Source organism: Pseudonaja textilis, chromosome 5 (genome assembly GCF_049901715.1).
Source record: "Pseudonaja textilis isolate UNSWEBS1 chromosome 5, rPseTex1.2, whole genome shotgun sequence".
NCBI lineage: Eukaryota > Metazoa > Chordata > Lepidosauria > Squamata > Elapidae > Pseudonaja > Pseudonaja textilis.
Window position 1 is genome coordinate 58809727 of NC_141994.1, and position 13216 is coordinate 58822942.

A 13216-nucleotide genomic window follows, 5' to 3' on the forward strand; every position below is an offset into this window, starting at 1 on the left:
ATTCATTAGATAAATGTAATCTTCTATGTTTTCCCTTTACTATTAATCATTATTAAATAAGGATTTTGACATTCTTCCTAATCAAATAATATATAGGACAGCTTTAAGAATTCTCACCCAGCACTTTTTAGGGCAGTACGTGGGGTACAGTGAGATGAAACAGAAAATGCAAAGCTTGATCAAACCTATGTGAACAGTTATGTTGAAGCAGAAAGCAGCCTTTATGAACATATTCAGTAATTGCTTCTGTACAATAATAATTCACTTAATAAAAGTCAAGCCAGAATGATCCACTCGTTTGCAAACATGAGTAATAGTGAAGTCATGCCAGAATGGATAAGATGCTATTCCATTTCAGACCAGGATGTTACATCTAATGTGTGCTACAGTGGCTGACCAGACATGATAGATAGGAACCAACAATTGAAGATCAAACATTTATTCTCATACCAGTTATTGTGACAAAAGGACAACTAGGCTTTAAAGCTGGTATAGACCTGTGCCTAATTGAAGGCCTCAAATTAACATATTAAAGTGTAGGCTGAGCTGATTTTGCAAGCATAGCAAAATATTTGCAATCTAGCTTCTGCAAAAACACATAATTGCAAGACAATTTTAGAGTTATTTTGGATCACAAATGTCTGGGACACTGAGGAAAAAAAGGAACTGAAAGTAGCAGATGATAAGCAAGTTGTCATATACCTACAAGTGGGTGTTATTTGATGATCAGTATGAGGGGATGGGGTACATCCAGTAAGATTACATACTACTGGGTGGGCTTCAGAAAAAGGGTATAAAAGGAGGAGTAAATCTTATATATCAGGGCCACTTGCTGGACTTAGCTGCTATCTCTGGACCTCATTGCAATGGGTTGTTAGTACTACCTTACTGAAATGCCGTTAGGTTATGATGGCTATTCATGTTCCAAATTGCTCATGAAATAAACCTGATCTCAATGTAAGATTTATTGCTTGTGGTTTGTCTGTGTATCTCTTTTACTGAATTATTTTTACAACACAGTAGATGCGTGTTATAGAATAGTATGAAAAGAAGGCCATGTCCCAGAGATCGAAATACAGCTAACTCCCAAAGTTTTCCCCATCCTAGATGTGTCATCCACTGACTACCCTGTATAGTGCCTGAATTTAGAAGTTTTATTAGATATAAAACAGCTCTACAAATAAAATTTATTTTAATTCGCATAGGCAGTATTGTGTGTCTTTTTAAAACAATGCATTCTCAAACCACAGGCAGAGTTTTTCATACTGTCGTCTTGTTCTAATATGGCTGCAAATAAAGTATTTTAAACATATTGGAATGTACACAGTGACAGAGGCTAAAATCTCAGTGTATGAGAATTGGAATTCAAGAGATTCAAAGTAACGTCAATTGATTTAATGTTTCCAAGACCTCTGAAAAATTAAGGCTGATAATTCCAGATAACAGTTTTGGTTGAACCGTTGTATTCTTCCGGTGATGATTTAGGGAGAGCATATTCACTAACTTTGTGCAACATTCTCTGAATACGGTTGGTCACAAAATAGGGTCTGCCAGGATCCCCGATCAGCAGTTCAGTCTTATAATCCTGGATGCACTTCTTCAACCATTCAGAGAGACTGTCTGCAAGCTCTTCACTGTAAAACATGTCCCCTAAGACAATAAGGTCCCATTTGCCTATATCGGTACCAATCAGGTTCTCTGTTAAGACTGGGATGGGATCTATGTTGTTCAGTTCACAGTTAAGCACCATGGCAGCACCTGCAACTGAGGCACCAAGAAAATAAAAGATCAGTGTCAACCTTATTTCTCTCAAAATCCCAAATTAACAATTTCATACAATTAGAATATTGGGAAATGTTTTTTTTTTTCTTTTTCAATTGCTGTAGCAAGGGTGCAGGAGAGACCTGACCAGTAGTGGTATGCTATCGGTTCGGATCGGTTCAGCTGAACCAGTAGTAAAAAGCCTCCGATCAGCTGAGAGGAGGAAAAAAGGATCAGCTGGGGGTGGGAGGGTCACTCCAAGCTTTTTGTTTCTTCATCCTCTCAGCTGATTGGCTTGTTAGGGGCGCCTGCGCAATCACCCACTGAACCGGTAGCGACTAAGGTGGGATCCTACTACGGGACCTGACAAATGTGACTTGAAATTTTGACGTAACCGTGTAAAATGTAAATTTTAGGTTACATTTCCTGTAAAAAAAATCTGATGCAAAGTAATGTTCTTGCTTCCTAGTAAAAGATATGCTTGCTGCTTGCCTTCCCACTTCATTCATATTAAGTCAGGTGCATTCTCCTACATACAACACTTTGCCATCTCTGATTATTAGTTAAGTTTTTAAATGCACGACTTCAAAATAAGACCAATAGGTTTCCTATAGAGGACACCATAGTACCATTGCCTCATGTACCTCCAGATGGGAGAATAAGGTATTTGAAAGCCATTCTTTATATCAGTGTTTTTTAACCTTGGTAAATTAAAAATGTGTGGACTTCAATTCCCAGAATTCCCCAGTCAGCTGGGAGTTGAAGTCCACGCCTCTTAAAAAAGCTGCCACGGTTGAGAAACACTGCTATGTATATAGCACATGTTCCAGAACCTGCTAGGTATAGACACTACAGCATTTCTAGTACTCTTTCCATGGGAGAGTCAAAAAAATACATGTTTGCTGAAGGAGATGAGCTGCTCTCTTATTTTAAAGGCATTTATGACAATGAAACCATCATATGGCCTATTAACCTTTAGCTTGGTTTGAGATAGGAATTCCGTTCTAACTCAGCATTGTCTCTTCTTTCTTTTTACCCACTTCCCATTGTGATTATAATTCTATTATGTGTGAGCTTGTTGAACAAACCATAGTTTAAGAATCCTGAGTTATCATTATGTGTAAATCTATGTAGACCTTTGGATTTCAAAGCATGCTTGACATTATGGTTTATCCTCATGAACTTAGCTTGTCCTACATTTGGTAGAAAATAGCTTACCAGGGTCAATATCATTTGCAACAACTTGTGATGCTCCACTTAGTATAGCTGCAATAGCTGTTGCTCCACAACCACTTCCTAGATCCAGAACTTTCTTCTTCTGGGCCACTTTTGGATTATCAAGAAGGTATCTGAAAATGAAGAATAGTAAAAAAAAAAAATGCCTGTTACAGTAATCAGCTCATTTCAAAATGCCTTAATTCAATCTGAAGTTTACATCTATAAGCAAAATGCTAAAAACTTTATCTTTTAATGTGAAAGTGCTTCATCATCAACTGGGTTGAAATTGTATGACAGTGACCAAGAGAAATTATGGTTGTTACAAATTTTTATTTTTACAAACCACACGTCCAGCTGAACTTCAAGAGAGTGAGCTTCTCATCTTGCAACAAGAATCATATTCATTGGATATGATATCATCAACAATTGGACAATTGAACAATTCAGCAATTTCACTGAAATGGTCTCGGTACTTCTATCCTGGACCGGAGGTCCAAAATCACCTCTTTTCAAAACTCATGATTATCTGAGATATTCAACCAAAACTATTGTGGTGCTTTACCTACAATGATCACCAGGGACAGTATGAACTGGCTTCAGCGTGTAAATTCTTTTTTCCCCCCAAAGATTTTATTTTTCAATATAAACATATTTTGTAGACAGTGTATTGAGTGGGTCAAATCTTTTTTAAACCACACTAACAATAATAACACGAATAAGTATGTGTAATTCTAATCTTATAGCTTCAGCAATGCTAGTCTCTTTTCATAATCCATTTATCATTTTCCCATTAATTTGTTTAAACATATATAACATTTCTTTGCATTCTGTATTTGTTATCCCTAAATACTATTATTTAATATTTTTTAAGAATTACTCATTATTCCACTATAACTTCAATATTCCAAATGTGTAGGATTACTAATAATGCCAAATATTAACAATATTTAATCAATCCCAGGATTATCTCAAAATCCCACTTTTCTAGTCTTTCATATTTTAAATTCACAATATACTTTTAACACACTATTAATATTAATAATACAGTTTAATTACCTAATCCTAAATTCCCACCTATTGACTTATTTGGATTATAGTAAATTATATTATCTATTACATTACTATTTTCCCTGTATGTATTTTCCCATTTTATTAATATTTTCTCATCCATCATCTCTTAACCTGTTTAAAATTCCATCATTTATTGACTTTTTAGTCAGTCTTTTCTCTCTCTCTCTTGGAATCTTGTATCTCTTTTTGATTTTTTGGTGCCTACTGAATTTTCCCTTTTGAGTTCCCTTTTATCTCTTTCTGCTGTATTATTTTAACACCCATCAACAAGACTTCCCTTTGTTTTGTTTAAGAATTTTTTTCTTTTCTCTCTATTCTGTTATAAGCTTTTGGGGGGTTGTACAATTGTCTTCTACTTATTAAGCCTTTCTCCTCTGTTTTGGACTTTTGGTGTCTCATTTTGATTTTCCCCTTCCACTGCTTTTTCTAATTTCTATCTATTTCTTGAGTATCATGTTCTTTTTCCCCCAATGGTTGTGTAACTTCTACATTCATTTCTGTATCTTTAAACAATCCCATTGTCACCTTATTGTCTTTTATAGATTCATGCATACCTTTTAACATAAACAGTACTTCTTCATATAACTCTTATCATCCCTTGTAAATCCATTTTATAGTAGTTTAATTTTTTTTAGAAAAAGTATATTTCTATGATTCCAACATCTCGGTATTTAAAAACTGCTTAATAAAATTTCATCAATCCCAGAATTATACCTCCAAAACCGCAAAACTCCAAATAAGACAAAACTGGCCACATACTGCCATCTGGTGGTCAATATAAGTAAAAGCAAAGCACAGGGTGTAGAATACATATGTAAAAATACAGAAATTATGAAAAAGAAAACCTTTTAAAAGGAGTTGTGGCAAAACTCATGTAAAAGCTTGTATGTGAGGGTATAATATTTGTAACATCCACATTTCTCTGGTATGAGAACTTAAGAAAAGGGAAGTAGATCATATATACCACTCTAAAGATAGACTCAACCAAATATAAAACAACATCAGATTTTCGAGGTTGGCTGAACACTATAAATCGGGTAGGACACATATAGCTTTGGGTCAGCAGGTTGCCTATCTGATTTCCTGAGTAAATCACAAATGGCTGGGTCCCAGAATAAATTTAGCAATAAGCTTTGGTTTACAACTCACATTGATTGTATTTATACAACTTTATAGTCACAAACAAATCACATATTGGTTAAATATGCTGCAGGAACCCAGTAAATATATTGTGTTAGTAGAAAGTCAGGGAGGCCATTAGATTGGGGAAGGTTGCCATACAAAGTTATATATTGTATGGGACAGTTTGAGTTCAAGAAAGGATCATCTATTTAAAGAACTGTGATGGTGCAGTAGTTAGAATGCAATATTATAAGCTAACTCACTGCTCATTGCCAGCAGTTCGATTCTGACTGGCTCAAGGTTGCCTCAGCCTTCCATCCTTCCAAGATTGGTAAAATGAGGACCTATATTGTTGGGGACAATATGCTGACTCTAAACCACTTAGAGAGGGCTGTAAAGCACTGTGAAGCAGTGTATAAGTCTAAGTGCTATTGCTATTTATTAGTTTGATGTTCTGTACAGGAACTGCTCAATCATTCTACCTCGTCCTTACAATAACAAACCTGTGCAATAGGTTGGGCTTAGAAAAAGCAATGAGACCAAGGATGCCAAATGAGCCTTCTGGCTTCTGGTTGAATACCTTAACCAGTTGACTACACAGGGCTTTCTTTGTTTAGAAAAACATTGTATTTTCAAGTAACACAAGACTAAGAAACTAGCCAGCACCAATTAAAGTTTCCTAATAGATAACAGATAACAGATAATCAGAGTTGGAAGGGACCTTGTAGGTCGTCTAGTCCAACCCCCCGCCCAAGCAGGAGACCCTATAGTATTTCTGACAAATGGCGGTCCAATCTCTTCTTGAAAGTCTCAAGTGATGGCGCTCCCACAACTTCCGAGGGCAAGCTGTTCCATTGGTTGATTGTTCTCACTGTCAGAAAGTTTCTCCTTATTTCCAGGTTAAATCTCTCCTTGTTCAGTTTCCATCCATTGTTCCTTGTCTGGCCTACAGGCACTTTAGAAAATAGATTGACCCCTTCCTCCCTGTGGCAGCCCCTCAAATATTGGAAGACCGCTATCATGTCTGCCCTGGTTCTTCGCTTTACTAGACTAGCCAAGCCCAGTTCCTGCCACCTTTCATTTTGTTTTAGCCTCCAGTCCCCTAATCATCCTGGTTGCTCTTCCTATTCCCAGAATTTAATAGTTCTGGGAATAGGGAATTATGGTATTCAAAAAAGGGGTGGAAATTCAGAACCTCAGGACTGCAAAATTTAAAGAATTTGGTAAACTCAACCCAAGATCTTGTGACATATAAGATTATCAAAATCTTTCAAGTCTTTGCTTTCTTTATTTGCTTCTATTTCATTTCAAGATTTGTAGGCATCGATTCTGAGATTGCCATTCTCACAACTATTGAAACAGGGATTAAGCCTAGTATGGATGTAGCTATATTGTCTCTGAAGACTTGAAGTCATTGTTCAGTTGTACTTCTAAATCCAGTCCTTAACTTGGATGTATGATTTCAAAAGGACACAACTGCTCCAAAAGATATAATCCATCACAATGATTTATGCAATAAATTCAACATATTTGAACAATGATTGTTTATTGTACCCTGTGACTTTTATTAAGTCTTATACTTTATGATTCTTGACTCTTAACGAATGTATCTTTTCTTTTATGTATACTGAGAGCATTTGCACCAAGACAAATTTGTTGTGTGTCCAATCACACTTGGCCAATAAAGAATTCAATTCAATTCAATTCAATTCAATTCAATTCAATTCAATTCTATTCTATTCTATTCTATTCTATTCTATTCTATTCTATGTAGCCCCTATAATAGGTGGCCTATGAAAAATGCCTGGAAACCTCAATGGTCCACAATGCTGTAGCTAATTTAATAACTGGATGCAATGATAGTTGGCATATAGTTTCTTTGTTAATCTAATACCACGGGCAACGGTCCATATTTGGGATACCATTCCATGTACTGATTATGAGATTTAGGCTGGGTTTGCATCACACTCATCTATCAAGATTGTATCTTAGTGTGATATGCAAATCCAGCATGTAGTAAGTTTATTGCTCAGTTCACCTTCCCCAACTTGAACATCTTCCCAATGGATGGACTTCAACTCCCCGAATTCTCCACCCAACATGATCAGTATTAAGAACTATGACTGTTTCAGATGACGAAGGGCAATTTATTTGAAGAAAACTCATTCAGGGTATCAGTAGAACTGAGAAACAAAGTCCTATGTGACTTGGGATAAGGAACCTGTTGTATACTAATATGCCTCAGGCTTTATAATATACCATTAGGGGAGACCAGGTGAGGTCTGTTTTTACTATCCTTTAGCATGCTGTTATAGCATCATTTAATTCACCTTCCTATTAAACTGATTGCACAGCAGGTAAATCTCAACTTTCTGGGTGTTCTATATACCTGGATAGTCCTTGGCCTCCTGGCCAGTACATTGCCCAGTAGGGCTCCCCATAAGGCCACAAAGCAGCTTTGTCATGCCAAAATCTGCAATTAGGCGTCAGAAGACGTAATCTTATTTCTGGAGTCAGGTTTCCACTGTCAATGATTTCAGTATTCTGCTCTAAGAACATTCTCAGCTCGGGATCTACATGTCTTCCTGAAGCTCTTCCACGGTAGCACCTCCACACCAAACAGCCTCTCTGTTTCTGCTTCAAGTCTTTTCTAAAGCTGGCCCTACCACAAAAGTGTAGCAATCTTCTCCAGCCGAGGAAAACCATGTGTCCTTTTCCCTCTAGGCCAATGTCTTCCCAACTTCAATATAGACCTTTAAAAACATTTGCCTGGAGCATGTCAAGATTCTCTAGTGTCAGTCTGGGAATGAGGAGATCTCGCAATTCTGGCTTTCAGAAAGAATGGGCAATGTTCCTGAAAACAGAAGAACAGATTTTTCAGTTCCTGAAAAGAAAAGATTTTTACTACACAGATTGTTATAGGTTAATTACTTAGATGAAAATTAAGGTAGGCTGTACCTCCTGCGAGACTGGCTAAGATGTTCTCCAACCTACCACCCAACTGTTGGAAATGTAACTATGCACAAGGAACAGGTTCTCTTTTCATTATAAACCCACTACAGATAATTATGTCTTCCTATGTATCTTACAAATGTTTTATTTGTGTCAGAATCAAAAATTGGGGATGGGTGTGTAGTTCAAAGGCCACATGGAAATCTTGTTGAAAGGGAGCATGGAGAAAGTAAACGTTGTCAAATAAAAATTGTACATTTCCAGAACAGAAAAAAAGGCTTTAAAAAATCCCATGCAATTCATTTTTAGTTCTTTATCGCCACCTCCTCCCTTAAGGCTCTTTTATTTTAGAACAGAAAAAGTCCTTCCACACAAGCTTCATGCTTAACATGGACATATCCATGTCATTCTCTTGGCAGCAATACAGAATTCTAAGTCTCTCCCTCTCCCCAACATCCTAGTTAACTTTATAACTCCGAGATTTCCTGGTGATTTCTAATCCAAGAACTGGAAGAGATCAACTAGATGTATTGATACTGGTTTTACCTGTACATGTATCTCTTTCCTTTCCTTTAGGTGCATAGTCTATAAAACACGATATTTCTGTGTAATTAATTAATATCCACCTTTATGGCAAACATATCAAATACATCTTCCTATTTTCCTCCAAACAACAACTTTGTGAGGTAAAATGGCTAAGGAGGAACTTGAACTCGTGGTCTCCTTACATTCTAGCCTGGTGCCTTAACCACTAGACCAAACTGGCTGGTAATGATTAAAAATATAGTACAGAATTAAGCAAGCATTTATTTTAGACATAGAAGAATTAAACTCTTTCTGTTCTAGTCTATTCTGTTATTCTGTTAACTCTATTTTATCCTGTCGTTGGAATGAAACAAGGTATAAAATGGGATGATCTTTCTCATCTACAATACACAACATCCTTAACCTTGGGTGGTCTTATCTTTGACAAGAGGAGGGAAAGCACTCCAAGGACAAGATCAGATAAACTTATCCTCCCTTCCTTTGGCAAAAAGCAAGTGAGAAAAAGTAATGTGTGTGATCCAGATATGGTTAAATATTGAGTCTACATACACTGGTTGGAAACCTCCATAAGGTGGAATTTCATTACGCATATAATTGGAAATATCAGAGGGTTTGCTTCCCAACATACCTTTGGGGTTTTCTGACTGGCAGGAAGGACATAAAAGTTTTTAAAAATTGTACTCTATTCATTAGTGCAGTGTTTCTCAATCTTGGCAACTTGAAGAAGTGTGGACTTCAATTCCCAGAATTCCCCAGCCAGCAAGAAGAGGATTGTTAGGAATCTGTCCAACAATTAGTTGGGTTGGCAATATATAAACCAACAATGCATGTTTTGTAGCTTTAAGACAAAATCACTGTATTGATTCGAATTGTTTGATTGCATTGTGAATTGCCATAAGAGGGAGCTAGAGATCACGGCTTGCTCTCTCTGACATTCTGTATCTCTGACATTCTGTTTCTCTGACATTCTGTCTGAGATTCTGTTGCTATCTAAGGTTTCTGTTGCTGTGATTATACTTTGATATCTTTGTTTACTGTAAATGACAAAGGCAACCTGTAAGAAGATTTTGTAATTGGATATTCTTTGGACTGTTAAACATATACTATCTGGACCGTTTATTGAGCTGTGCTATTTCTTAAAGTAAACTTTAACTCAATTCATTGTAGCTGTGTGTGGCTGAATAATTATTCATAACTACTCTCATAAACATTTCCATGTGCATATCCTTGTTACTCAAGGGTTATTCTGTACATATCATAACAAGGATGACTAGCAGCAAAGTGGCTGGACTCAGGTACAGTGGTACCATTGGGAAACTTGAAAAGGCCACATTATGAATAGAACTTCATGGAGATCTTCTATCTATGTCAGAGGTGTCAAACTGGCAGCCCGCAGGCCGGATGTGACACGCACTGGCCACGCTCAGGCCCAGTTTAATGAAGGATTTTTTTCCATGATACATCATGTGATGCCACTGCGATGAGTTTGACACCCCGATCTATGTGGTTGCTAAGAGTCACAAATGATGTCATTTCCTGAGAACTGATAAGAGATTTGCAAAAGCTTTATTCTGCACAGAAGAAAAGACCAAGACTCAAGAAGGATCATTCCCATGAGGCCTGTGCAAAAGCCACTCCCAGTAGTACAGGTAGTCCTCAACTTACGACCCCTATTGAGCCCAAAATTTATGTTTTTAAGTGAATCTGTCCCATTTCACAACTGCAGAAAAAACAATTGCTTCCAAACTGCCTTCCATTGAGGACCTGTATATTGCACGAGTCAAAAAGAGGGCTGTGAAAATATTTACAGACCCTAACATAAACCGTTTCAACTCCTTCCCTCAAAATGACGCTGTTCTGCGTCAGAACAACTAGACACAAGGACAGTTTTTTCCCCGAACGCCATCACTCCGCTAAACGAATAATTCCCTTAACACTGCCCAACTATTTACAAAGTCTGCACTACTATTACTATTAATCTTTTCATCCTTCTTTATTACTATCCCCTCCCACTTGTGACTATATGACTGTAACTTTGTCTCTTGTATCCTTACGATTTATACTGACTGTTTCCTAGTATGATTTGATTGCTTATTGTATCCTATGACTATAATTAAGTGTTGTACCTTAACTCTTGATGAATATATCTTTTCTTTTATGTACACTGAGAGCATTTGCACGAAGACAATTCCTTGTGTGTCCAATCATACTTGGCCAATAAAGAATTCTATCTATTCTATTCAACATGTATTTTAAGCACAGATTGAGGGTCATGATAGCATTGGAGTTTGGGTAATGGAACATCTGCAAGAAAACAAGCAAGTTCAGAGAGCACAAGGACCCCTCATGTCAACCCTGTGCTACAAATAATGTCCTTTATTAGTTCTTCAGATTTCCTGTTCACGCCTTGTCCCATGTCACATGTCTACATTTGGGGTTCCGTTTCAGCAAGTGTTTGCTAAGGATTTAGCTAGTGAAATTGTTTCTATTCCTCTCTATGCGTGAACAATTAGTTAACTTCAATGCCGCAATGGTTATGTACCCAAAGGCCAAAAAATCCAAAGTTAGGAGAAGGTCTTAGAATACGGAGATTTCTTACCTTTCCTTCACATCTTCAATCAATAAGCATTTCTCACAGTGATGGACATACAAGCACACAACCATATTGACCATTCATGGTTTCCATTCCATTCCATAATTCACCAGACACAGCCACCATCAGAAGGAAGCAGGGCTAAACTGTACTTGGTACCCAGCTGTAAATATGAATTAGCTTCTCAAGTTTCTACAACTATAATTAGGGCATACAAAACCTTTGCCAGACCAATTCACGAATACAGCTCATTCGCCTGGAACCCACACTGTATATTGGACATTAACACGACTGAGTGGGTTCAAAGGTATTTCTCGAGAAGAGTACTCCACTCCTCTACTCACAATAGTATTCCCTATGCCTCCAGGCTTAAAATTTTGGCCTTGGACAATCTTGAACTGCGCTGCCTGCAGTTCAATCTAAGGATCGTTCACAAAATTGTCTGCTATAACATCTTGCCCATCAGCGACTTCTTCAGCTTCAATCACAATAATACACAGGCAAACAACCGATACAAACTCAAGGCAAACTGCTCCAAACTTGATTGCAGAAAATACGACTTCAGCAACAGAGTGGTCAACACCTGGAACACCCTACCCGACTCCGTTGTTACAGCCTCAACCCCTCACAGCTTCAACCACAAACTCTCTACTGTGGACCTCACCCCATTCCTAAGAGGTCCTTAAAGGGGGTGTGCATAAGCGCACCAGCATGCCTACTGTCCCTGTTTTACTGTCCCCATTTATCTTTATTTACTCCCTTGTTCTTGTTTATGTTCATACCTATACTTGTTATCTTGTACATGTTTGACAAATAAATACAACTACACACACACAAACTTTTGTTTCTTTGGATTGAAACTGCTGTCTCTCAGAAAAACCAGAACAAAACAAGAGATTAACTCATTATATTGAATTCAAACTGTTTTTCTCTATTGCATTACAAAATGCTTAAGTGTTGTTTATCCTTTGCATTAAAGTCACAGGTAAAAAATGCAAAGCGTCAATACATTAGGCAAATAATTTCTAATCCCTCCCTGGTCCCCTCCAGCTTCCTTTCTCTTGTCAAAAGAGGGAAAATATTTGACTACAAATGTTTCTTTAAAACAATATGGTGAATTCGAAGACTAAGAAAAATAAATAAATAAGCCTGGAGCCGCAGCGATTACAAATGTGGTTTCTTCCTTTATATTCAAATGATTTGGGGGGAAGGGAGAAGGAGGTTATACTAACAATGCGACACCCTTCCCCCCTCCCAAAAAAACAATGCCAGTTCTTGTTAATTCGGAGTTATAAAATATGAATATGAATAAAATTGACCTGGCTTGATTCTGAGATTGGTTAAACGCCGCAGGTATTAGAAAAGATCCCGGCTCCTCCCTCGTTTTGCGAGTTAGATCTGTGTTTCTCGACCCCGGGACGGGTGGACTTCAACACCCAGAATTCCCCAGCCAGCAATGTTCATTAATTTGGCTGGCTAGGGAACTTTGGGAGTTGAAGTCCACACACTTCTTTAAACTGGCTGGTGACGAAGGCAACCGGTTTTCCATTCAGGAGACGCCTTCAGCGGACATGCGGACAAAGCGACTGGGAGCCCCGCCGCTGCAATCCCGGCGGTGCCTTGCTTTTCAAAAGGCCTCAGGTTCAATTGGGAACCGGAAGTGTTAGGTTTGTGTTCCTGCCTATTAGCTTCTCTTCGTCCCGTGGTGTAGATTCGACCCACCTATTTCCTTCTAAGTAGTTTCCCTCTGTGGGTTCCTTGCATAGGATTGGGATTATAAATCTGTAGAGATTCTGTCATCCAGGTCATAGTTGTCCCAAAGGTGCTTTTTCAGGAGGCAACTGGGCTTTCTGGTTTTTTTCTTTGAAGACGTTTTGTTTCTCATCTAAGAAGCTGCTTCAGCTCTGATTCCCAACCATCCAGTCAGAGCTGAAGAAGCTTCTTGGATGAGAA

General features: G+C 37.8%; 1 protein-coding gene across 2 annotated transcripts; it reads right to left on the reverse strand.

Annotated features, from left to right (window-relative positions):
* Positions 1-423: 423 nt before the first annotated feature.
* On the reverse strand, positions 424-12914 carry ETFBKMT (electron transfer flavoprotein subunit beta lysine methyltransferase). Of its 2 annotated transcripts, none has more exons than XM_087935026.1 (4): positions 12583-12914; positions 7562-8026; positions 2980-3110; positions 424-1764 (listed from the first exon to the last, which is right to left on the reverse strand). In XM_087935026.1, exons 2-4 carry the CDS (start codon positions 7876-7878, stop codon positions 1421-1423), a joined length of 792 nt encoding a protein of 263 aa, XP_087791152.1. In that variant the 5' UTR covers positions 7879-8026; positions 12583-12914; the 3' UTR covers positions 424-1420. The 2 variants fall into 2 exon arrangements, with proteins under 2 accessions (XP_087791152.1, XP_026576750.1); XM_026720965.2 differs by having other exon boundaries at positions 7562-8056; positions 12583-12869.
* Positions 12915-13216: the final 302 nt, after the last annotated feature.